Here is a 25,346-nt window from a genome sequence, read left to right on the forward strand (position 1 = left end):
AGCCTTTCCCGCCTCTGTGGCAGCTGGACATCCCCTGAGGGCTCCTGGACTGCAAGAGGGTGCAGGCTGAGCTGAGGGACCATCCCCCTCTCCGAGTACATGAATTTCATGCACTGGGTTTCTAGTATATATATAAAAGGCTAATATGCAAAGTGTCTCCTCGGGAGTTCGACCAGAAGTTCAACAGCTCGCTATGACATGCGCTGACCACCAGGGGGCGGCATGGAACAAAGGAAAGCCCTGGCTGGCAGCCGGAAGGAAGGCCCCAATCGGTCCTGACTGCCAGCCAGGCCTAGGGACCCTACCAGTGCACAAATTTCATGCACCGGCCTCTAGTATCTCAATAAAGTTGTTATAAGAAATAAAACCACCCTAACCGGTTTGGCTCAGTGGATAGAGCAGCGGCCTGCAGACTGAAGGGTCCCAGGTTCGATTCCGGCCAAAGGCATGTACCTTGGTTGCGGGCACATCCCCAGTAGGAGGTGTGCAGGAGGCAGCTGATCGATGTTTCTCTCTCATCGATGTTTCCAACTCTCTATCCCCTCTCCCTTCCTCTCTGTAAAAATCATAAAAATATATATAAAAAAAAAAAGAAAAAAAAAAAAGAAATAAAACCCACACTCCTCTCTACTATCTCCAAAGTCATGCATGGTTCAGCCCTGCCCAAGCTCCCCTTGCTCACTCCCCACTAGCCATGCTTACTTCCTTTCTCTGCCTCAAACTGATCAAGTTTGTTCCTGCTCACAGCCCTTGCACTCATTACTCCCTCTGGCTGGAACACTCAGCCCCCTTTTCACCTGGCTCACTTCTCCCTTTCCTTCAAATAGTCCTTGCCCCAAGGAAGCACTCTGGATTACTCTCAAGGAGAGGTCTGGTACTTCCTCTCAGCTCACACAGTTTCCTATGCTTTCCTCATCACTGCCCTTATCACTTCAGCCTTGCTTTCCCCATCACAGCTCTAAAAATTCTGCCTGTTTCCTCATCTTAGCTCTGATCACTTTTGCCTCAGAACTAACTACTCTGGCCTCCACTTCTTCTATCACAACCCAGACATTCTGCCTCTGCTTCCCAATTCCCTGCCATGAACATTCTGGGTTGTCCCTGTCAGCTGCTTTGTCTGTCTCTCCTACTAAATTGGGATCTCCTTGAGGGCTGGGTCCCCAGCATTGCCCACATCAGGCAGGGCAGGGCATAAGGCCTCAGTGGCCACATACCTACATACATGACGGTGCCCCGGCGAGGGGGCTGCCCAGGTGCCCGCACCTCACAACGACTACCCACAAGGATGGCACTGGCCTGGGCCTTCTCCTCCGTGAGGCGCTGGGTGGTCTCAGCCTCTTGTTGTGCCCGCTCCTCTTCATTGTATCGGCCTAACTTGCTGCGCTTCAGGAAGGAGCGGACTGAGTCTGTGGGTGGGGTAGGGGATGAGGGTCAGACACGGTCTACCTAGTGGGGCCTCTGGCCTAATGAGATAACCTTCCACTCTCACAGGGCTAACATTCACAGAGAAACTCTTCTGTTCTAGGTGTCAAAGGGCTATCATTCAAGTCCCCCAAGTCTCCCACCACAGCCCTGGCCTCTCCCCAGGCTTCCTGGGGCCTCCCCACAATCCAGAAACTAAAGGAAAGATTCCTGTCTCCAGTCTTTCACATCACCCCATCTTCCCATATCCCTTCAGCATCACATTCACCTCCATCTGTCCCCTGAATCCCTCATCTTCCCCACATCTATACTGATCAACTCACTGCCCTACCCACTCCACATTCTACCACGCTCTGCCCCCATGTGACCCTGACCACTCCCCCCACACCCGATCCCTCAACACCTGATCCCTCTAATGCCCCCTCTGCTTTCCCATGTACCTATCTGCCTCCCACAGTCCCTCACACCTCCCAGCCATCTGCCCCCTCACTGCCCTCACCACCAGCTTCCCCTCAATGTCCCTGTCTATTGTCTGTCCCCCAATATCACCACCCACCTGCACACACTCCTTTTAGCCCCCACACGCTCCATTTATCCCCAAGTGCCCCATACCTTGCCTCTGGTCATAGGCTTCCTGTGAGATGCTGTATTTCTCCACCTTGGACACATCCTCATATTCCCCAAGGCTGGCACCGCTGTGGTCAATCACCTATAGTAACAGGAGGGGTCAGAGGGGATCAGGGTCTGGTCACGGAGGCTTGGGGTGCTGGGAGTGGAGGTACAGTTGCACAGTGGAGCATTTCATAGACTTAAGTCTCTCCTGTCTAGGAAAAACTATATTCTATCCTCACTTTATCCCAGCCTTTTCTCATCTCCTGAGCCTGGCAGAAGGGATGAGAGCAGGTGTCTGCGCTAGTCATCTCCCTTTCCTCACCCCTATACGAACCCTGAACGCTGGCGTCAACATCACTGCTGGCCCCCAAGTCACAAGAACCAAAGAGTAGAGCTCGGGTCTTGCGCGTGAAACCTCTAGGCAGCACATCTGTCCTCTCTGGGCTTCTGAGAGCCTCTTAAGCGGCCTCAACATCCAGACCCTGGGGCATCTCTTCCTGTACCACCCTCAAGGTTCATTAACTCACTGCTTGCTGAGCTCTTCCAAGGCGCCCAGCTGGGCCCTGTGCTGGGTGCTAGGGATGCAGTGCAAAAACAGATAAACGCCTGCTGGGAGACCGACCATATACAAATACACAGGTATGTGTATTAAACACCAGAAGATAACAAGGTCTGATGTAAAAAAAATACCACAAAGAAGCTTAAGGAGCCTGGGAATGTAGTCAGGGAAGGCTTCTAAAAGGAGGGAATGTCTGACCCAAAGCCTGAAGGATGAAAAGGAGCAGGCACAAAGTCCCAGATGTAGAACTGTCCTTAGCCCTTTTGAGGAACATCAGAGAGACCAGCATGGCTTGTGTGGAATGAGCCAGGGATATGGTAGACACAACAGATCACTGTAGACTTTGCTTTTACCTGGAATGAGGTGCAGCCAGGGAGGCTATGAGCCAGGAGAGTTCATAGGTTCCCTCTGGCTATGTGTGGAGAACAGACTGGGGGACAAGAAGGGATATGGGAGCAGGAGATAGAGGTGGCTGTATGTCCAGGAGGGAGAGGATGGAGGCTGAGCCAGGGTGGAGCACTGGAGGGGGAGAAGAGTTTAGATTCTGGACGGATTTTGTAGCCCGCAGGGTTTGGGGACGGACTGGATGTGGGTGTGAGGGAAATAGAGGGCTCAGGAAACACTCTGAGGTGTTTGGCCTGAACCACTGGGCTAACACACCAAAAGAGAAATGGCTCTTATCTCTGGTCAAGGGTTACTAAGAATTTCTACTTCTATATTAGGGATTTTTGTAAGTTTGAGGTTGCTGTTATTTTAAACAACGAATATAGGTAATATTTATAAACAGAAAAAGTTTTAGAAAAAATAAAAATTCCCCAGAGATTCCACCTCTAGGATGTTCCCTGAATGGCCTCAGAAGTCAGTCTGTCTCTATACCCAAATTCATGTGTGAAAACCTCCTGTTTGAGGATGCCACTGTCCATGCCTGGCCTACCAGCATCCCTAGGCTGCGGCTGCTCAGGGCAGCCCAGTCTCAGTGCTGTGGTCTTTCCATACAATGCTGACCCACAGTCCTGGCCCACTCCCCCCCCTACCACATCATCTGGACTATGGAAGTTGCCTCCTCACTTGTCTTCCTACTCCTTCTACCCTCCACAGTCTGCTCTCCACACATAATCAGAGAGGGCCTGTGAACCCTTCAGTCAGACCAGGGCTCTCCTAACTCAGAGTCTTCCCTTGGCTCCCACGCCCCTCTGCCATAGGAGTGGACACTCTTCAGTCTCTTGTACCCACTTATACCTCCCAGCTCAGAGTATTTGCACATGCTGTACCCTTCTTCTGGGGCACTCTTTTTCCTTCTCCAGTTAACTCTTCCTATTCAGGTCTCTGCTAAGGCAGCACCCCCTCTGAGAAGTCCTCATTAATGGGTCATGTCCTTTGGTATAGGATTTCCAGCTCTTTGTTCTCCTTCCGCATGGTCTTCACCTCACTAACCCTTCACATTTGTTCTTGTGAATATTTAGCTAAAATCTATCTCAGATTGGACAGAGCTAAACAGAAACCTTCTCAGAGTTGGTTCATAGCTATACCCCTGGTGTAACACAGATGCTCAATGAACAGTTACTAAATAAAATGAAAGATATTAAAAAGTTTTAAAAAAAAAAAAGGACCGTTCTCTGGGCACACTGACTAGAATTCTAGTCATGTAGACTGAGGTAAAATATGTAGCTATAGTTCACCTTTAGGACAGTATATTCCATCTTAAAACTAAGTTGTTCTTTGTTTTTATTTTTTAATATATTTTTATTGATTTTAGAGAGGAAGGGAGGAGGAGAAAGTGATAGAAACATCAATGATGAGAGAGAATCATTGATTAGTTGCTTCCTGCATGCCCCCCAATGGGGATCAAACCCACAACCTGGGCATGTGCCCTGACCCAGAATTGAACCATGACCTCCTGATTCATAGGTCAATGCTCAACCACTGAGCTACACTGGCTGGGCAAAGCTAAGTTTTCTCTTCTGAAAAATAAGGTTAATTATACCATCTTCCAAGTCTTATTTTATGGACTCAACTCTCATCCAACAATGATTCACGGAGCATCCTCTCTGTGCCATGCATTGTTCCAGGTGCTAAGGAAAAATGCACAGTATGTCACAGGATGATAAGAGCCATGGACAAAAATCAAATAAAGGAATAAAGGAGGTTTAAATTTTACACTGACGCCAATGAAGGCCTCACACTCAAAAGTTGACATTTAAGTAAAGACTGGAAGGAAAGAGTAAGCCATGTGAGCATAGAAAAAGAGCCATCAGGCTCAGGTTACATTCAATGTATAGCACCTTTGAAGGTAACCTCACCTGGGATGCTGAGATGCCTGAGGAATATGGCAGAGGGTCGGGGGTGGGTGTGAGGACAGAGAAGATGATATCAGCTGATGCATGCAGAGGTCCTTTGTGTTCCAGCTTCTCCCAACACATCTCATCGCTCACCCTGACCCACCTCACACTATAGGCCTCTGTACACTCTGCTTCCTCCAGCTGGCATCCCTTCCCACCTCTTCTCTTAAGTCATCCTTTCCTCATCCTTCAAGTCTCAGCTTAGGCATCTCTTCCTTCAGAAAGCCCCTTCTGATAATCCCAGATGGAGTCAAGCACCTCTTCTGGGTGTCCCCAGTCCCCTGGGCTTGCCCCAGCCCAAACCACTCTGGCTGTCACTGGTGAGGGTCTGTCTCTCTCCATACTGGACTACAGGCTTCATGGGGGCCTAACTTGGTAATCACACAGGACAAAGTATGGCAAGCATTTGTTAAATAAATAAATGAATGGGGCCCAGCCAGGGTGGCTCAGTGATTAGCCAACGACCCATTTGATTCCCAGGGCACAGGCCCGCTTGCAGGAGGGTTCATCGATGTTTCTCTCTCATTAATGTTTCTATCTTTCTATCCCTCCCCCTCCCCCTCTCTCTAAAATCAATACAAACATATTAAAAATAAATAAATGAATGGAGAGGAGGGATCCCAGGTAGGGAGGTCTCACATGGATGCGGCAGCCGTCATCTACGGGGTAGGAGCCCAGTAGCGCATCCTCCTGATCCAGCTTGCTGCAGAACTTCTCGTCAGCTCCATAAAGTTCCAGTTCCATGCAAGACGCAGGGCTGCCCACCACCAGCTCTAGTTTACACTGCGAGGAGTAGGGGATGTGGAGAGGTTGCAGAGGAGGAAGGCTGTCAGTGGCTCCACCCCCTACCCAGACTCCCCGCCCTTGTATCAATAACCATCACCCCTCCTTACTCCTCCAAGAGAGCCATCATGTTAGGACCCAAGTGGTTATCCCTGGCCCTGCCCCCTCTGCTCTTGTGCCCGCCCCTGAAACCTCCGATTTTCCCAGGCCCTGCCCCCTTCTCTGGCACCTCCGGTACCTTCTGGCCTCGCCCCACTGAGGCCCGGTCCCCAATCCTTGAAACCTCGGTTTATTTCTGGCCCCTCCCTGCGATGGGGAAGCCCATCCATTTCTCCCTTGCCCGTCCCCTCCGGACCCCGCCCCTCGGCCACACCTTGAATTCAGCTATCGTGAGGCTGCGACTGTACCGCTTCTCGGAGCGAAAGCTGTTGAGAGAGCTGCTGATGAAAACGGTCACAGTGGGCGCCGATAACCCCGTCACCTCCATCTTGCGCTCTGGGGATGGGGGTGTGTGTGGGGAGGGGGGAGTCTGTACTCCGTCAGCTACCTCACGCCGGCTCCGCCGCGGCCACTACGGGGATATCCACCTCTCCCTGCTCCCGACCTGGCCAATCGGCGCGCTCCTGCAGGAAGGTCCGCCAATCGCCGCTGTCTCCTCAGCTCCGGAAGCGCTCCCGTTTTCCTAGGTAGGTCCAGCCAATCCTGAGAGGCCGGACTGGGTGCAGTTCTTCCAATAGCAGCCCGGGAAACGGCCGGGCGGCGAAGGTGAAGCCGGGAGAAAAGACTGGCAGGCGTTCCCCCGCCCGGAGGGTAGCGCGCGCATGCGCACTGGCCTTCGGCTCCCCAAGAGCAATGGCTTCTAGAGGTATGCCAAGTGCTTTTCGCGTTACGTGACGCGTCATATTCCCGGCTCTCGTCCCATACTATTCTATAAACTGGGGAAGCGAGGCCCACAGGTCGGAAGCAATTAATTTAGGATATCAAAAGATTGAAGCAAGTAATTAATCAAATCTAAACGCAGAGAGCCGAGCACAAAACCGCTAGCAGCCAGTGCTTGTGTGCAGCTCCGCCCCTCTCGAGGCGAAGCCACTAAGCCTGACCCTTCCCGCGACCGGTCGTGAGGCGGAGCGCGCGAGCGCGGGAGGCTTGGCCGGTAGTGCTGCGCTATGGAACCCGACGGGACCTACGAGCCGGGTTTCGTGGGTATTCGATTCTGCCAGGAATGGTGAGACGGGGCAACAGGTGTGGAAGGGGAGCAAGTAATGGCCCCAGACTGACCTCTGGCCTCCCGTCCCCACAGTAACAACATGCTTTACCCCAAGGAGGACAAGGAGAACCGCATTTTGCTCTACGCGGTAAGCACGAGTCCGGGGGTGCCCCGGTCTTCCCACGGGTCCACCCGTCCCCATCGTGGCCCCGCCCTGCTCCACATGGCCGCTACTCCCTGTTCCGCCCGACTGTCCTGGTTTCTTCTATCCCAAAATGAACCCGACTTCCCGTCTTTCCCTATCTCGAGGTGATTCTCGATGCACCCCATTATCCCAACCTTGAGACTCCATCCCCTGGTCGTCCTCTCCGGGGAAGCCCCTGCCCTCCCTTTCAGTGGCCTCTTCCTGCCCCACTCGCCCTCCCGCAGTGCCGGAATTGTGACTACCAGCAGGAAGCCGACAACAGCTGCATCTACGTCAACAAAATCACGCACGAAGTGGAGTGAGTGCAGGACCGGACTTTAGGGACGGGGTTCTTGGAGCTCCTATCAGAGCATAATTATCCACCCTCTTCCCTTCTCTCTCAGCGAACTGACCCAGATCATCGCCGACGTGTCCCAGGACCCCACGTTGCCGCGAACCGAGGACCACCCGTGCCAAAAGTGAGCGCGCAGCTGTCTATTCCGGAGGGGGAGTGGCTCGTCCTCACCCGGCAGAAAGGGGAGGAAGAGGGAGGGAAGGGTTTGGTAACTGAGTGGCTAACTGTCCCCTCAGGTGCGGCCACAAGGAGGCGGTATTCTTCCAGTCGCACAGTGCCCGTGCGGAGGTGAGTGGCATGAAGAAGGCTTTCTGTCTATCCTGTGTCCTTGGTCCTTCCTGGGAGCGGGAATACCAATACTGAGGGGAGCTTGCCCTTCCTGGCGTCCTGAGCTGGGCCCTTACTAGTGGGAAAGGCTCTCTTGTCTGTTTTTTGGGGGTGAGGCTCTGCTGGATGGACGTTCCATGTTGTGCCCTCCCCTGGATCCAGAACATTCCTAACCTTGCATCCTTTTTGCCAGGACGCCATGCGCTTGTACTATGTGTGCACCGCCCCTCACTGCGGCCACCGCTGGACCGAGTGAACCACCCTCCCCCTCGTGGAATAAATGCTGTGTTCTGTGAGTGCCTATGCTGTGTTTATTTTATTTGCCTCTCATGGATTGGACACCGGGTGCACAGTCTCAAGCAGCGCGGTGCAGGGCCCAGTGCTGCGCGAAAGTGTTGGCCTCGAACTAGTGAAGCCACAGATCTTGCACACATGTAACTTCTCACGGAGCTCACGGTAAGCAGTAAGCGTAGCTGGCTGGCTGACCGACCGTGCACCTTGGCAAGATGCGTTTCAAGCTATCAGTGCTATGTAAATGCTTTCCCACAAACTCTGCAGTGGAATGGATGGATCCCTGGGCAGACAGGACAGACAGGGAAATGACCTCCTGACCAAAGCCAACCCACGTTGCCCCCTGAGTGTTTCCCCATTTGTTCTCCAAGTGCAGCTTCTACCCCACCATCTGCAGCCTCAGTACAAACTTAGGCCAGGCACCTGTGTCCTCCTCACCAGGATGTTCCCCTGGAGCCAGGAGGGCGGAGGGAGGCTTCCCTTTGCACCCTTCAATTTGGGACCTCAATCCTGTAACCAGTACCTGTCTTCACCCTACACCCCTCAGCAGGCCCCTACCCTGGTGCTACATTACACCCATCTGATTAAGTATGTGATGTTCCAAGCTGAGTCTCTCCTCCACAAACACAAACAAATGAAAACTCTATATCCAGGGCACCTCCCTCTATTTTGTTCCATCCCCATCCAGGATCCAGTAGCCCCTCTATGTCCTTGTTGCTGCTCACTGGTGTGAATCCTCATGTGGCACGTGAGGCGTTGTGAAAGCCCTTACCACAACAAATCACTATCCACTTGTTGGCTGGAATTCTGCCCCACAGGACAGAGATCCCTAAGGGCTGCCCACCCTGGGGAAATTGTGCTTGGGATGAAGCCTAACAGCTCACTACTAAGAAAGAAAAGGCATTCCCAGCAGAGAGAACAATGGGTGGAAAGGTCCTGAGGCTGGAAGGACATATGCAATGGGCTTGGGGAGTAAGGAGTAGTCAGCTTCTGTTGAGGCTGAGTGGGCAGGGGTGAGACTAAAACAGGAATTTTAGGGGAACATAGGCAGGTTTAGGAAATTTTTAGAATTGGGGTCCATGGAAAAAACATTGGGCTACAGATGGGGGAGAAGTTACATTTCCATAAGACAAGGAAGCCAGGTGCAGTTACATTTCCATAAGACAAGGGAACTGGAACTAGCCAAAAGTCTATAAAGAAGAAGGAAGAACGCCTAGGAGACAATGAGGGAGGAGGGCCTCAGAAGTCACTATAGCAGGGGTCCTCAAACTTTAAACGGGGGGCCAGTTCACTGTCCCTCAGACCATTGGAGGGCCGGACTATAGTTTAAAAAAAAACTATGAACAAATTCCTATGCACACTGCACATATCTTATTTTGAAGTAAAAAAACAAAACAGGAACAAATACAATATTTGTATTTGCATGTGGCCCGAGGGCCATAGTTTGAGGACCCCTGCACTATAGTAACCAATTTGAAAGGGAATATTGACCAATCAGAGGGGATATCAGGACACAGGAACTGCAGCCTTTATAAACCATGGAAACAGGAAGTCGGTGGGACCCTTTCCCCCTCCCCACGTGGGAGTCCATTCTGTGGGACCCTTTCCCCCTCCCCACATGGGAGTCCATTCTGTGGGACTCTTTCCCTCTCCCCACGTGGGAGTCTGTACTTGTTCATCAATAAATCTCCACCTTTGCTATACTACCCACTGTCTGTGGATTCATTCTTCAACTCCGGCGGACAAAGAATCTGAATTCCAGTCCAAAAATTCCGTTTCAAAACTGAGCAGGGTCTTGTGGGCCACCTGCAGACTCACTGCTGCCCAAGACTCCCCAAGGTTGGAAGATTGGTGTGCTGGTGGCCCCTTCAGGCTGCTGCAGTCTGGGAAGAGCAGCCAGACGGTGATGTTTTGTGTCTTCACTGCCCCTCACCTCCAGGCTTAGTAAGGGGCCCACCTGGGACATAGGCATCTCCCCAGAGTTGGTCAGGCAGGTAGTCCCAATTAGGTGTTTGCAGACGCCTACTCCTGACCAGGAAGACATGGGGCATCACCTCCAGGAATGGTAAGATGGTTACACACACACACACTGGGGCTGCCTCTTTCACCTGCTGTCAGACCTCACCAGCATGATTATCCCAGGTGGAAAGGGAGGGGGCAGCCATGAAAGAGCTTCATTCTCTCAATGCAAATTTCATGACAGGCCGAGGGAGCAGACTTCCAGTTACCTCTGTCTTGGGGCCTACCATTCCTTCCCTTCTATGACAGATTCCTAAAGGTACTCTCCAGCCTCCAGGGACAGACAAGCTCTAGGACCCCCAAGTAGGTCAAGCAAGGGCAAAACTGTAGCCTAGGAAGCTCTTGGGGATGGGGAGAGGAAACAGAGACCCAGGGGTTTTGAGTGTCTTCCCATAGTACCAACAGGGCCGAAGACCTAAGGGTCTGTTTGCCAGGCAACATCCTACTTATTCAAATCACAGTAGCTGTCTGAGGAAGCAGGGGAGGGGTGACTGATTACTTGCTCCAGAGGATAGAGGGACAGCAGGATCTAATAAGTAAGGACAGAGGGAGGTTCCAGGCTGTGCATTTTCAAGCAGGAGCTCCACCTTTTTGATCCTCAGATGCCTAGAACTGATGTTCAACCAGAAGCACACTGTTAAGGTGTAGCAGACATTAAAATACTGGTTAATATCCAGCTCCTAGGGACTGCCTGGGACAGCTCTCCTTCAGTCTCCGCACATTTCAAAACCATTGCCAAGGACCTTACCTCAGCACTCTGGCTAAGCTGTATTCTAGATTGGTCATTGGACTCTTAACCAGGGGTTAAGGATTTTGAACATTCCTCATGCCATTGGTACTCACCCAACAATTTATGAACTCCAATTACAGACTATGTCTAACTCAGCACTGAAAACAAACACATAGCTTAGTCCTTGAGGGAGACACACCAGTGACTGACTGCCCAGAATGACATGATGGGCGAAGCAGAGGCAGAGTGATCTAAACTGTGATGGGGAGAATCAGGAGGGGGCCACTCCTGATCCAGCCTAAGGGTTGAGGAATAACTTCCTGGGTATGAGCCCTGAGGGAATGAGGATTGGGATGAAAGGGGAGAGTGTTCCAGACAGATGGAACAGTCTATATAAAGGCTTGGTGGTGAAAGAAGCAACATTTATTCACACTCCTTATAGTCAGTCCTGCTGATTCATTTGGGGAAGCAAGTGAGGCAGTGCTGAGTCTGCTAGCCCAGAGCTTTGCCAATGTGCCTCTGCAGGATCTTGGACTAGTAAGTCTCTCTCTACCGCTGGTTTGTGTTAAAGATCCATGCAGAGCATGTGGGGAGAATGCTGGCCATGGGATCTGGCATGTGGCAGACATATAAACAGAAGGGTTATTAGGAAGTCTTGAGGGTGGGTAGCTAGGCAAGCATCTGAGTTTCAATTGAGCTGCCTGTATGTGGAGAGCGGCTACAGTGTTTGGACAGGTTCAAGCCTCAGACTAATGAGAGGGCACGGTCCTCTCATGGCAAAGCCACATGCAAGTCCTAGTTTGGAGGGCAAAGCCCTCCCAGCACAATTATAGCCAAAGGCTATAGTTGTAAGCTTGACTTTATGGTCCGAACCTGTGGTCCCATGTGGCTAAGTGATATAGGCTGCAGGAGGTACAACTAGTAAACAAAGCTTGATCAGGTGCATGTAATCGAGTACATTTGAAACCCGTGAGAACGTTGTAAACATCTTGACCACGCCCTTACTTTGCCTCGTGGAATCTGGCTATAAAATAAAGAGACTTGGCTTTGCAGGCTGTGTGCTGTCTCTCCATCAGAGAAGCAGTGTCCCACCTAGCCCCAGCTTTATTCTTTTGTCTGTCTTCTCTATCCTTCACCGCCCCCTCGCAGGTTCACCCATGGCTGTGCCGATGTGGCACACCTGTTCAATGGGTTGTGGTTGTTTTTTAAATATTTTTTAAAAATATATTTTATTGATTTTTTACAGAGAGGAAGGGAGAAGGATAGAGTTAGAAACATCGATGAGAGAGAAACATCAATCAGCTGCCTCCTACATACCCCCTACTGGGGATGTGCCTACAACCAAGGTACATGCCCTTGACCAGAATCGAACCTGGGACCCTTCAGTCCACAGACCGACGCTCCATCCACTGAGCCAAACTGGTCAGGGCTCAATGGGTTTTTAAAAATTGTTGACACTATTAAAGATTTCCCCCATCTTCCCACTCTTTGCCCATCTCTACCCAGTCCCTGCCTCCCCCAACATCACCCCCTGGCCATCACCACACTGTTGTCTCTGTCCATGGGCTATGCATATATGTACTTTGGCTAATCTCTTCACCTTCTTTTATCCAGTCTCTCCCCACACACACTCTCCCTTTTGAGATCTGTCAGTCGTGTCTCTGGTTCTATTTTGTTCATTAGATTCCACATATGAGATCATGTGGTATATTTTTTTCTGACTGGTTTATTTCATTTAGCATAATAATCTCTAGGTCCATCCATGCTGTTGCAAAGGGTAAGAGTTCCTTCTTTTTTTACAGCTGAATAGTATTCCATTAGGGGTTTTAAGTGTTGCCATCTTACAATTGTTGGATTTCATGCAGCCATGACTAGTATGCCTGGCTCAGGCCTGGCAGCCCAGTATCTAGGAGCTGTCAATGTGGTGTGCAGGGGCCAGGTTGCACTAAAGAATGAGCTGATGAGTGGGAAGCCATTCTGTTTCTGCTTGGGTGCCCAGTTCTCCATGCACATGTCTCTTGAAGCAATTGATTCCTGTGTTGCTGAAAAGACATTAGGGAAGAAATCTGGGGTTGGGTGTCTATTTGTCCTCAGGCTCCCTTTCTGCTCTGCTGTGTCGTAGGTGCCTGACCTGGGTGGGCAGCATCATCTGGGCTCCTTTCCCTCTGGCTTCCAGTAGGGTATGGACAATGGGGAGCCCTGCAGATTTGGGGAGGGGATTTCAACTCCCTCTCTGTGGGGTTGCCAGGGACACAAGTCTCCCCAGGGCAGCCCTCCAGGATTTGCTCTTCTGGGTTTTTCACTCCCTTGTGTCTTGTGGTGTAGGGTGGGAGTGTGTGACAGCTCTCCTTTGGTACCACGTCCGAGGTGCTGTGGTTTCACTCTCCCCTGCCCACTCCTTTGCAAATTATTCCTTCACTGAACTCTCTGAAATAGGCCATGTGAACATGCTCTTCTCTTCCTGCTGGTCCATAAACTGCCTGCATACACATTCATCAGCAGTGATTTCTTAACCAGCTGGTTAGTCCAAGAGAAAGTCTGGTCCTTCTAGGGCTGAAGAGCTGACATTAGGAAGTGGAGAGTGGCAGACATATTGGATTCTTTTGAACTACTAGCCCACCTCCTTTGTGCTGAGAACCCAATTTTGTTTAAGCATGTCCAGCACAGGCGAGATGGTCAGTCCAAGCAAATCAAAGCAACCTCCATTCCCATCACCTGTGACTGCTCTGAAGGGGAAGGTGTCTAGGAAGGCTTTGCAATTTCCCCCCATCGCCCTGAAGGCTGTTTTGCTTCATGCTTTTGTTACTGGCTGGGGTGTGTGTGTGTGTGTGTGTGTGTGTGCTGCTGAGTGCATGGCAGACATGTTGCAGTTGTGAAGACCTAAGCTGGAGGGTGAAACTCAGGCTCATAGGGAGCAACAGAGCAGAAACAATCAAGAGTAACAAATGTCCCTATAGCGGGCACCCCCATAAGCCAGGTGTTTGCTACTTGGAGTTGAAAGCTTAACTATAATACAGAGTGGGAGAAGGGGTAATTTTCTCAAGGAACAGAGTCTCAAGTTGGTCTCCTGGGTGTCCAGGGTCCTGGATGCCAAACTTTGCCTCAGGGCTCTTAGGTGACTGTGACCAAGCAAGGCAGGAACCAGGAGAATGGGTCTCCCGTCTTTCAGGGGTGGCCTGTTGGCCTGGCAGAGATGCAGTCCTACTACTAGCCCTGGACCACCTGGGCAGAAAGAGGGAGCTTTGAAAAATAAATAAGACTGGCATCTCCCCAAACACAAATATCAGGGACTTTATTTAGGGGGGAAAATTGTGTGTTGGTTTCTTGGATTTATATGTCATGAAGCAATAAGGCCTTGCCTGGTGCGATCTCATTCTCCTCTCACTGCCTGTCCCCTAGCTCACTCTATTCCAGCTGTCCTGGCTTTGTTGCCATTCCTTACATGTACCTTTGATCTTCCCATGGGGCCTTTGCACTGGCTGTTCTGCCTGGATAGTTTCCTGAGATGTCCAGATGGCCTGTGCCCTCTACTGAGCCTCCGTTCAAATGTCACCTCAGAAAGGCCTTCCCTGACACTTCAACCAGCATAGTGAATTCCCTCAGCTTATCTAGTTATACAGTTATTGTTTTAATTCTTGTGTTTTGCTCTCTAGAAGGTGAATACCACAAGGACAGATGTTTTGTTTCTCCTGTTCCTCACTCTACCCCTGTAGAACAATGACAGGCACCTGGGCACCAGCCAGCAGGATTTTTTTTTTTTAACAACTGCCTGATTGGTTCTGATGTATACTAATATTTATGGAGGCAGCTGTAGGCCATGTCCTCATGTTGAAGGGTCTGGCTCTGCCACCAGGCAAGCCTAAGTTAGAGTTTCAGTTCTATAGGACCCTGGGCAAGGCACTGGATCTCTCTCAGCCTGTTTCTGGTGGGCCATGACCATCAAACAGAGCAGGGAGAAACTCAGGCAAGTGGGAATTCAGGCTGTAGCAGTCTGCATGGTAGGACTGTGCTTTAGGAGAGGGCCCCACCCCTGCTGGCTTCCTTTTTATACACTTGGGACAGTGGGGGCTTTTGTGGCAAGAGTGGCCCTCTCAGCAGATACGCACATAGCTAGATGCCTGCTGCCTAGGGAAGCTGGTACTAGTACTGGGAGCTCATGGGTTGTTGTAGCTGGATACAGTCCTCCTGCTGGGGAAATAATGACTGTCCCAGCTGCTCGGTGGCCTGGGAATGCTGCCCAGATTGTCCAATGGATAAATCTGTTTGTCTCTCCTCAATTTCCCCTGCTGCAGATGGGAACAAAAGCCTGGTTCTCAGAGGATCCAGGATGGGCCTGACCCAGGGGCCAGTGGTATGGTAATATGTGTACTGGTAGTCAGGGTCTGGCACATGGTGATCACAGCAGCTCCAGTGGGTTCTTGGGCATCAGTAGCGGGTAGAAAAGAAGGACTGGCCACTCTCTGGGGTACAGGTGGGTCTCACTGGGCAAGGACCACATATGATCCCTTAGCAGCTTAGTGGGCTAGGGATAAGCAACACAAAAACCAGGTGCTGGGATCATCATTACTGCAGTTCCAAACTTCTTGGGAATGGTGGTCCGTGTTCCCATTGACAGATTCCGAGAACAGGGCCTAGCATCAGTGCTTATGAGAGTTCTCTGGGATGGTCCACCAGAGCACTGCCCTCCACCCTCCCTCCCTGCATCCACCTGAAGCTTTGTGGATGTGCCAAGATAGGCACCAGCAACCATTCCTCCAAACTGTCCGTTTATTTGCTTAAAAATACCTATTTCATCAGAAAGTAGCAGGGCTGCTGACCCTCAGTCCCCCTGTGCCTTCCTCCGCACAGCCTGCACCAGCAGCTCCGAGTAGTGTTCCAGCAGGGCACGCAAATCTGGGCTGGCCAGGGGGCACAATGTAGGTGGGGAGGGGGGGTCAGGGCTGGGGAGGGCCTGGGCTGGGGCCGCATCATTCCCAACCAGCCAGTCGTTGGTCTCTAACTGGCTGTGGATCCAAAGGAAGGTGGAGGCTAGCTCAGTCCGTGCCTGCCGCTGCTTGGTACTCAACTGGTCACTGGAGACCATCTGCAAAGGGTGCCAATATTGTTAGGAACCACCCAGGCCAGACAGTCCCAAGGCACTCCCTCAGCCCTTTCCCCTGACTCTGGGCTTGGCTCACCAGGTGGTAAAGGTCCAGGGCTTCTTGGAAGGCAGTCTGTAGTTTGTGCACAATGGTCCCCACACTGCTCACCTCAAGGGGAGCTGGGGACAGGACTCTGGCTGGCACTCCAGGCTCTCCCCAGTGTCCAGGGCTGTCCCGGAGTACACTGAGTGCATCTGGGGACAGAAGGGAGGGAATAAAAAAGACACCTCTAACTTTATAGCTGGTCTAAGAGAGGCCATGGTGACTGGACTGATCACAATTATTGTCCCACTGCCTGCAATATGTACTTCCCTCAGTCCCCAAGCCTCCCTTTCCTCCCCTCCTGTAGGTCTCAAATGCCACTTTCTCTCTGAAGCCTTTTTTCATCATGTTTAAAACTATAACAACAGCCTGGCTGATGTGGCTCAGTGGTTGAGCGTTGACCTATGAACCAGGAGTCCCGGTCAGGGCACATTCCCAGGTTGTGAGCTCAATCCCAGTGGGGGGCATGCAGGAAGCAGCTGGTCAATGATTCTCTCTCATCATTGATGTTTCTCTCTCCCTCTCCCTCTTTCTTTGAAATCAATAAAAAAAAAATGTTTTAAAAACTGTAACAACTGCCCCCACTTCTAACTCCTTAAACCCTTTCTCTTTATTTCCCTCCTTAGCACATCACTTCGTGATACACTTAACACTTTCCTCATAGATTTAGTTTGGGCATCTTCCCCAATTAAGGTGTCAATTCTCTGTAGTTTTATTTACCACCTCATCCCATCCATGTCCTCAGGGCCTAGAACAAAAAGCCCAACACATACAAAGTACTCACTAAATAGTTCAGTAAAGAATAAATGAATGGCATAGCCCCTGTGGCCAGGTCAAGTGCCTATCTTTGGAGCTGTTAAATGAGATGAGCTTGAGAGACAACCCCTTATCCCAAGGGTGATACTCACCAGGGGTGAGCTCCAGGAGGGAGGTGACGCTGCCAGGCATGGCCTCTGGAAGTGGGGGGCTGTTGGGGTGTGCAGGGGTGTTGAGGGGTTCAGCGGCCAGAAGCCTTGGGAGAAAGGTGGAGCTGTGGAGCCTCGGGGAGCTCATATCTACGGGGCTGGAAGCCGGGAAGCTAGCTGTTGTGACTGTGACATCGGACTGGGTGGCCACAGGTTCCTGGGACCAGACACAAGTAGTGGGTGGCTCCTGTGGGGGTGAGGGCAGTAAGAGCCTGTCACAGACGCCTGACAGGGTCTGCTTGAAGCTGGCCCGGGCTTCATAGTTGCCCTGGGAGGGCAGGGCAGGCTCTTGGCCCTCACTGTCAGAACTGGTTGCTGCTGTGGTGGTGATGGCCTGAAGCTCCTGGTCCATGGAGGCCAGCTTCCCCACGGATGAGGGCCTGCAGAGGGGTCTCCCTCTCTCTTTGTCAACCAAGACAGGGTCCTCACTGTCCTCAAGGGAAATGCTGGGTGACATCTTGGCACAGGAACTGGCAGTGGCCTCTATATAGGAACAGGTAGAGGGGGTATGGAGGCCTGGAGTGGGTAGGGTTGTGGGTGCCAGAGGCTTCCTATCTGTGGGCAGTGCTGAGGAGGAGGGAACACAGGAAGTGGGCCTGTGAGGCAGGGGGCTGTAAAGGAAGCAGCCAGTTCACTCTCACATCCAAGCCACAAAATTGATAGAGAGGGCCCCACCCCAGGATGGCTGCAGGTTCTGAGTGGACCCTCCCCATCCCCACCCATGGTTCAGCTGGGCATCCAGGGCCATTTGCTGAGAAGCCCAGGGATGTTTACTAGGAATGGTGACACTCACTCAGTGGGCACCAGGCCTCCAGGTTGTCAAGCGACTCCTTAGCTTTCCTCCCAGAGAGGACCTGCAAGCATAGCCATGAGGCGAGGACAAGGCTTCCCAGCTCCCAGCCCTATGTCCTGAGGAGGTGGCCCAAGTACTCACATTGGTCCTCCCTGGGAAGGTGTAGCCAGTACCTGGTTCTGCTCTGGCCTGGTTCCCCTGGAGGTCTATGAGTTTGACCTCCGGGGACTTCACAAGGTGCAGGTGCAGCGGGGAAGGGAAGGTGTGGTTGAGCCTGTGGGGAGGAAACCAGGCAGTTGTGCCTGCCCTGGGATGCTTGGGAGGACATAGCCCCATCCAGGAATACAGAAAGTTGGAAGGTTCAGCAGTTCACCAGCTCCTACCTGGATGTCTTCTGGAGACGTGAGAGGAACTGGGCTGAGATACTCAGCCGGGGATTAAAAAAGTCCTCATCCGCAGAGGCCGTCACATCTCTTAGGGATCTGCGAAAGAGCTCTAGGGGAAGATGCCAAGGGAGACCTCAGAATCCCTCTAGCCAACTAGTCCTAGGTCCAGACAGACCCACAAAGCAGCAGGCAATTCATCCAAAACCCCCATCAATAGACAACACAGAGCAACTGGAGCAGGAAGAAGAAACTGTGCAGCTCAGTCCTGAAGATAATGCCCTCCCACCATTCTCGTCAGCCCTGCTAGGGAAAGCCCTAACCCAGAGATGCCCACACAGTGCCTAGCACAAGATGGCCCGCCTAGGTAGGGCTGAGAGGAGCAGGGCCCTACCCTCATGGTGGGTGTCAGTAAGCGTCTCAAAGTGATGGCGGAGAAACCTCTCTTGCTCAGGGGTCTGGGGCAAGGAGCCATTGGATATGCCTGCCAGCTCAGGCCGAGACAACTCTTCTGCAGTTCCTGGGCATCCTGTGAGAGGCAAAGGGGGCAAGCGGGAGAGAACCTTCAACATTTAGTCATGGCAGATACCCTGACAAAGACACTTAACAATGGAGAAAGCTGGACTTGCCCAGCACACACCCTGATGCCACCAGGCTGAGAAGGAAAGATTGATGGCTGTCTTCCAGGTGAGGCTCAGTGGGCACCAAGTGTAGGGCTGATGTGGGGCCAGTGTTTATGTATCATGACAACCCTCTAAGCAAGACCCATGCACTGCCCTTCCTCATGTCTGGCCCATTTACCTGGTATAGGGGTCACTGTCACGTCAAACTGAGGGTCTGAGTCCAGCTGTGGAGGGGAGGAATGGATGGTGGTGAAGGTACACTCCAAGTAGGCTTCTGAATCCCCTGAATCTAAAGAAGCAGGGAGGGGATATGGGAGAGTCAGGAGCCCAAAGCCAGGCTCTTTTTGGGTGAGTCAGGTAAGTGGTTCACTTTCTCTCTGGATTTTAGTTTCCCCATCTGGAGAATGGGGATGATAATACTCGCCCCCTATTTTTATGGACAACAAGGTTACACTTGGAGGAAGTGGCAGAGCTGGGCTGCCGTCAGTGGGCAGTTTGGCTCCAGAATCCTCTGGTAACATCAAGGACCATGTCTGTCTTCTGCGATAGACTCTTGAATTTCAGGAAGACTGGGCTAAGGTCATCATCAGTGCCCAGAAAGAGGCCTAGTGGGATGAACAGACTACAGCAGGGTTCTTGCCAGACCCCCACTCACGCTCAAGTTTGCTCTGATCCTTCGAGCCCATGGAGGAGACCCTGAGATAGGAGTCACCTTGCTGGTCTCCAGGCTCCCTCTCCACTTCTTCTGAGCCGTACTTGCTGCAGTGCCAATAGGGGTGGAGCGAGGAAATGATAACATACTATTTAGTAAACAACTGGTCCCTACCCAGAACCCCGAAGCATCTGTACCTTGCTTCCCTTGGGAGCACTACTTTGCCTCTCCTCCCTCCTCCAAAGGCTCCCTTCCCCCCGGAGTGCCCTGCACCTCCACCTAGAACCATGGAAACACGCTGCAGGGCTGGGCTTCTACTCCATCTGGGCCATACCCCTTCCTCCCCACTCCCACAGCCTACTGCAAGAGCAGTTCTTCCAGAATGTGCCTATCAGCTGAGGCTTCCTCTCTCCAACTAAGGCTCCCCTTGATGTGAAGGATACTCACCTGTCTGTCCCTGGGACGGTCACCTCTACCTCCAGGGAGCTGACGACCTCTTTGGCTTCAGAGCACTCCTTCTGTAGAGGCAGGAAGGAAGGATTCCTACAGCCATCTCCCTGGGGACTCTCTGACTGTGGGGTGAAGAGGCACAGCCATCTGAGGCAGCTGTGGCAACCAGGGCCCCTCCAAGTTTCTAAGTGTTACAGTAAAGAAGCTGGGCATAATGGTAGCCCCCACTGTTGGATGCTCACTGTGCACCAGGGCCTGGACCAAGCCTTTTGTTCACCATGAGCTCACTCTGTATCCAACTGCATTATCATAAGCCCCTTTACAAATAAGGAATAAGTATGGCTCTGACTCTCTAAGTGTTTATTTATATGAAGTTCAAAAACAGGCAAACCAGCCCTAGCTGGTTTGGCTCAGTGGATAGAGCGTTGGTCTGCGGACTGAAGGGTCCTGTGTTCAACTCTGGTCAAAGGCACATGCCCGGGTTGCAGGCTTGACCCCCAGTAGGGGGGCACGCAGGAGGCAGCTGACCGATTCTCTTTCATCATTGATGTTTCTATCTCTCTCTCCCTCTCCCTTCCTCTCTGAAATCAATAAAAATATATTAAAAAAACAAAAACAAAACAAAAAAACAGACAAACCAGTCCATGGTGAAAAGGTCAGATGCTGGTTACCCTGGGTGGAAGTACTGACTGGGAGGGGCACAGAGGTCTTCCTGGAGGTAGAACATGCTCTATATTTACCTTGGTGGTACATATACATAGGTATACACACAGGTAATAATTCATTAAGCTATTTACCTAAGATTTGTGCATAACTGCATGTATATATTATGCCACAATAAAAAAAAAACATATAATAGGATAAAGAAGAATTTTATTTGCAAAATAATAAAATAAGAACTAAAATTGCTTCAGTACCTCTAAGGGGACCCAGGCCGTATTCTTAGCACTGAATTCCTGTAAAAGTTCTCTGAGGGCTATTTTTTTTTTTTAATTCTCACCCAAGGACATGCTTAGAAAGAGGAAGGGAGAGGGAGAGAGGGAGAGAAAGAGAGAAAGATAGATAGGTAGATATAGAGAAAAACATCGATGTGAGAGAGTAACATCAATTGGTTGCCTTCTGTATGCTCTGCGACTAGGGATCAAACCCACAATCCAGGTGTGTGCCCTGATCAGGAATCGAACAGGCAACGTTTCATGCACAGGATGATGCTCAACCAATTGAGCCACCCACCCCAGCCAGGCCTCTGAGGGCTATTTTTCAATAACCATTTTAAGAAATCTTTTTAGGCCGAAACTGGTTTGGCTCAGTGGATAGAGCATCGGCCTGCGGACTGAAGGGTCCCAGGTTCGATTCCGGTCAAGGGCATGTACCTGGGTTGCAGGCACATCCCCAGTAGGAGATGTGCAGGAGGCAGCTGATCGATGTTTCTCTCTCATCGATGTTTCTAACTCTCTATCTCTCTCCCTTCCTCTCTGTAAAAAATCAATAAAATATATTAAAAAAAAAAAAGAAATCTTTTAGTCATCTTTTTTTTTTAATGTCTATATTTTTGAAAACTGAAGCCCAGCCGAAACCGGTTTGGCTCAGTGGATAGAGCGTCGGCCTGCGGACTGAAAGGTCCCAGGTTCGATTCCGGTCAAGGGCATGTACCTGGGTTGTGGGCACATCCCCAGTGGGAGATGTGCAGGAGGCAGCTGATCGATGTTTCTAACTCTCTATTAAAATATATATATAAAAAAAAAATCTTATCTTTAAAAAAAAAAAAAACAAAAAAAAAAAAAACAAAAAAAAAACTGAAGCCCAGAGAGGCAAGCCTTGCTCTAATTCACACAGCAGGGAAGAGGTAGAGCCGAGCTCCACTTGTTCAAATGCCCCCCTACTCAGGCACAGGCCTGCTCTTGGGCCCAAGCTCTTAATCCTCAAAGTGACCCATCTCCTAGATTCCTGGTCTGCCCTAAGAAGTCTCACTGTGCACCAGGCCTGGGGCTCACCCTTCTGCCCTCTGCCATCTCAGGCAATCCTCTCGTGCCCCTGAAGTGGGAGGTAGGCCTGTTTTCAAAATGAGAGCACTGAGGCCCCAGGTCCTAAGCAGACAGTTGTGGAGCAGGGGCAGTCCTTACCTCACTCAGCAGGCCTGCCAGGCTCTGTGGCTTCACTATATCCAGAACGGAGTCCTCCAGACTGTCGGACTTCAAGGGGGTAAAGTAGCAATCCAGGTCACGGACATCCAGGATGGTCTTGAGGGGCTCCTGGTCAGCCCGCTCTGCCCAGCGGCCATGTGGCTGGTAGCTGTGCTTGGTGTAGAAGGCTGAGCCATCCACCATATCATCATCTCCAAGCTGAGGATGATGAGATGGTCAGGAAGCCAGCCAAGTGATCACGAACTCCAGTAAGGGCCAGGGACTGCACAGACCTCATCCAGTCTCTTGGCTTTAAAGACTACTCAGAAATAACTTCCAGACATCTATCTCCAGCCTGAACCTTGCTCTTAAACTTCAGAAGTATACATGCAACTGCCCTACAGCTCCAATGGATGTTCAGTGGATATTTCAAAGCAAACACAAAGAAAACTGATCTTCCCCCCAAATCTGCTTTCCTAAAGCCTTCCCCATCTCAGCTATTCTTTCCAGTTGCTCAGGCCCCAAACATTGAAGGTCATCCTTCATTCCTCTCTCTTATTCTGTCCCTCATACTCCACATTGTATTTCTTCAGCAAAATCTGTCAGCTTTGTCATTCAAACACATCCAAGATACAGCCACTTCCCCTCCCACCCTGGTCCAGCCCACTGATGCCTGCTACCCAGACTGTTGCTTGAGATAGTGGAGGGTGGGTGTTTGAGAACTCAGGCCACCTAGGGTTGATTCCATGTCCTCTAATTCCTAGCTATGTGACCCTGGACAAGTTACTTAACCTCTCTGGGCCTCAATTTCCCTATTGTGAAATGGGGATATGAAAAGCCCCTATCTCAATGAGAATTAAATGAGGTAACACATGTAAAAGACTTAAAACAAAGCTCGCACAAAGCAAATGTACAGTGATTATTTGTTGAATGTAACTCCAATTATAATCTTATATAATAAAAGCCCAGTGATCGAAAAGACGGAACGACCAGAGACCAGAACGACTGCGGCCCTGCCCCCCAGTGGGGACCCCCACCACGACGGCCCACCAGGGCAGGCCGGCCGGCTCCCACCCATGCACCGGGCCTCTATCCTATATAATAAAAGGGTAATATGCAAATTGACCCTAACAATGGAATGACCAGACGACAATTTGACTATGAGGCACACTGACCACCTCTTGGTCCTTCTTCCTGGCCGGCAGGCTCCAATGGCCCGATGGCGAATGGGGAACTGGGGGTGGGTGGCGGGGGACGCGGGTGGCGCCAGGCCAAGGCCGCCGCCCCGCTGGTCACCCCACACACAGAGGGTGACCCACAGCGGGAGCAGGGCCGACGAGTGGGCAGAAACGGCTGACCTCTTGGTCCCTTCCCCTGGCCAGCAGGCTCCGATCATCTGATGGCAAATGGCGAACCGGAGATGGGTAGTGGCGGGGGGTGGGGCCAGCTGTGGACACCCGGGGAAGATGGCCCTGATCGCAGGCCAGGCCTAGGGACCGTACCTGCACATGAATTTCGTGCACCGGACCTCTAGTATACAGTAATAAGGGGAAGCTTGGGGGCCTGACAGAGCATGGCCAGATGCCCTGATCTGGTCTGCAGGGAAGAGGATTGCAGGAGGTATTTCCCTGCAAGGCTTTGATCTGAGGCCTGATATTGTTCCTAAAATAAACCCTCCAACCTAGGGTTTAGGATTCTGCTACCAGCTTCTACTAGTATACTACCAGCTCCTAGTCTGCCCCTCCTCAAAGATAACAATCATCCATTCAATCCTAATATTATTTTCTTTCTCAAATTTTTTCCCTTCATAGCACTTACCAGTCCAAAGATAGTTTATTGTGGATCTTGTCCATCTCCTATGTAAGAAAATGAGCTTGTGAAGGCAGAGATTTGTCTGCCTTATTCATTGCTGTGTCTAATGGCCATTACAATGTCTAGCAGAGGGTAGGTGCTCAGTAATTACATGTTGCATGAATGAAGGGCTATCTAAGCTGAGACTAGAAGGGTGATGGGGTTCTCCAGGGAAGAGAGATATGGAGAGGAAAATAAACAAGAACATGGAGGAGAGTACCCCTACTGTGCTAGTTCCCAGGTATCACTCACCAGCCGCTTTGCCCAGAGTGGCAACTTGCCGTTGGTCAGCAGGCACTGAGGATCTGAAGAGACACATAGAATCCATGAAAAGAGAATAAATAACCCAACAACCAAATGGGCAACATATATAAATGGGCAATTCTCCAAGCAGACAATATAGAACGCACAGACATATCAAAAGATGCTCAACCTCACTAATTGTCAGGGAAATGCACATTTACACAATGGGATATAATGTTTTACCCATAAGATGTGACCAAAATTAAAATGCTTCATACTATCAAATGCTGGCAAAAACATGGGGGAAGGAAGAGGGAAAATGGGTGAGGCAGTAAGTGGATTTGGAGGGCCCTTAGGGTTCTCTTTTAAGAGAAAAAATATACTAACCCGGGGCCTAGCATTGCCAGTCCTCAGCCTTTGTCCTGGGGAAACACTCTCACAAATGCCTGAGGAGGACTAGCGGTGGTCAGCATAGCCTCCTTCACAACAGTATAAAGTTAGAAAAAGCCTAAATGCCCACCCAGAGGGAATAACTTAAAATACCCTACTATGGTGCTGGTTAAAAGAGGGAAGTCTCTGCTCTGTAGCCACCAACATACAGGTAGATAAGATACTTTTGAGAGGAAAAAGATACAGAACGATACCGTAGTATAATACAATTTATGGACATAAATTTGTGTTTCCTATGGATACGTACATATGTATATTAATGTTCATGAAAAGGCCTATAAGGAGTCACACCTGGAGAGGACACTGGATCAGGAGTGAGGGTGGGTGATGAAGAAAATTAACTTATCCTGATTTCCCCCAAAGGTGAATTCTCATGATTCTGTTGCCTGCCAATCAGCCATCAGTTGGCCTGTGCCTGTTGGCCCCTTGTTGCTGGAGCCCACCACCCACACTAAAAGCACCTAGTGCTAATCACTATTCCCAGCCTCTGTCATAGCTGGAGCAATCATGCCAGGGGGACCCGAGAGAAGTCTGTCAGGGCTTCTGGGAAAAGGTTCCTTTCTAAAAGATTCTGGGAGGAAATGTCCTATTCAACCATGCTTCTGATGCCTGGAACTTAAGCAACTATCTTACAACCATGAGGGCCTATGTCACAAGGCAATATGCAGAGGAGCAGAAATTTATAGAGGGCCTGGCCTTTTGTAAAGTCATTAAGCTACTGCTCTCCCTTTTGCCTGAACTATAAAATTTGTTCTGTCTTCTGGTTAATATGCTGTTTCTTCTGGGACATCCTCTTTACACC

The 25,346-nt window shown here is 50.8% G+C and overlaps 4 protein-coding genes across 8 annotated transcripts in view; 1 reads left to right on the forward strand and 3 right to left on the reverse strand.

Annotated features, from left to right (window-relative positions):
* Window positions 1-6,374, reverse strand: part of TBCB (tubulin folding cofactor B) — a 10,115-nt gene extending 3,741 nt beyond the window's left edge. The window contains exons 1-4 of the mRNA XM_006098628.3: window positions 6,089-6,374; window positions 5,572-5,715; window positions 2,035-2,131; window positions 1,215-1,406 (exon numbers count right to left, since the gene is read on the reverse strand). Coding sequence (XP_006098690.1) covers window positions 1,215-1,406; window positions 2,035-2,131; window positions 5,572-5,715; window positions 6,089-6,202 — 547 coding nt within the window. The 5' untranslated portion in view covers window positions 6,203-6,374. The remainder of the gene's footprint in view (window positions 1-1,214; window positions 1,407-2,034; window positions 2,132-5,571; window positions 5,716-6,088) is intronic.
* A 190-nt stretch (window positions 6,375-6,564) lies between these two features.
* POLR2I (RNA polymerase II subunit I) lies at window positions 6,565-8,089 on the forward strand. Of its 5 annotated transcripts, none has more exons than XM_023762336.1 (6): window positions 6,565-6,940; window positions 7,016-7,070; window positions 7,232-7,425; window positions 7,511-7,585; window positions 7,698-7,749; window positions 7,982-8,089. In XM_023762336.1, exons 1-6 carry the CDS (start codon window positions 6,882-6,884, stop codon window positions 8,042-8,044), a joined length of 498 nt encoding a protein of 165 aa, XP_023618104.1. In that variant the 5' UTR covers window positions 6,565-6,881; the 3' UTR covers window positions 8,045-8,089. The 5 variants fall into 5 exon arrangements, with proteins under 5 accessions (XP_023618104.1, XP_023618105.1, XP_023618106.1 ...); XM_023762337.1 differs by having other exon boundaries at window positions 6,566-6,940; window positions 7,038-7,070; XM_023762338.1 differs by having other exon boundaries at window positions 6,568-6,940; window positions 7,319-7,425.
* A 54-nt stretch (window positions 8,090-8,143) lies between these two features.
* OVOL3 (ovo like zinc finger 3) lies at window positions 8,144-10,130 on the reverse strand. The gene is given in 5 exon segments (XM_023762355.1): window positions 8,144-8,184; window positions 8,187-8,250; window positions 8,253-8,362; window positions 9,864-9,962; window positions 10,037-10,130. Coding segments are annotated over 5 exon segments (408 nt in total).
* Window positions 10,131-12,169: 2,039 nt separating this feature from the next.
* Window positions 12,170-25,346, reverse strand: part of WDR62 (WD repeat domain 62) — a 53,706-nt gene continuing 40,529 nt past the window's right edge. Inside the window, 14 exon segments of the mRNA XM_023762340.1 lie at window positions 12,170-12,870; window positions 15,614-15,911; window positions 16,006-16,163; window positions 16,920-17,570; window positions 17,573-17,587; window positions 17,770-17,830; window positions 17,911-18,043; window positions 18,153-18,264; window positions 18,547-18,681; window positions 18,954-19,064; window positions 19,431-19,534; window positions 19,875-19,999; window positions 22,001-22,219; window positions 24,104-24,156. Of these exon segments, the coding sequence (XP_023618108.1) occupies window positions 15,648-15,911; window positions 16,006-16,163; window positions 16,920-17,570; window positions 17,573-17,587; window positions 17,770-17,830; window positions 17,911-18,043; window positions 18,153-18,264; window positions 18,547-18,681; window positions 18,954-19,064; window positions 19,431-19,534; window positions 19,875-19,999; window positions 22,001-22,219; window positions 24,104-24,156 (2,141 nt within the window). The 3' untranslated portion in view covers window positions 12,170-12,870; window positions 15,614-15,647.

Source organism: Myotis lucifugus, unplaced genomic scaffold (assembly GCF_000147115.1).
Source record: "Myotis lucifugus unplaced genomic scaffold, Myoluc2.0 scaffold_244, whole genome shotgun sequence".
Lineage (NCBI taxonomy): Eukaryota > Metazoa > Chordata > Mammalia > Chiroptera > Vespertilionidae > Myotis > Myotis lucifugus.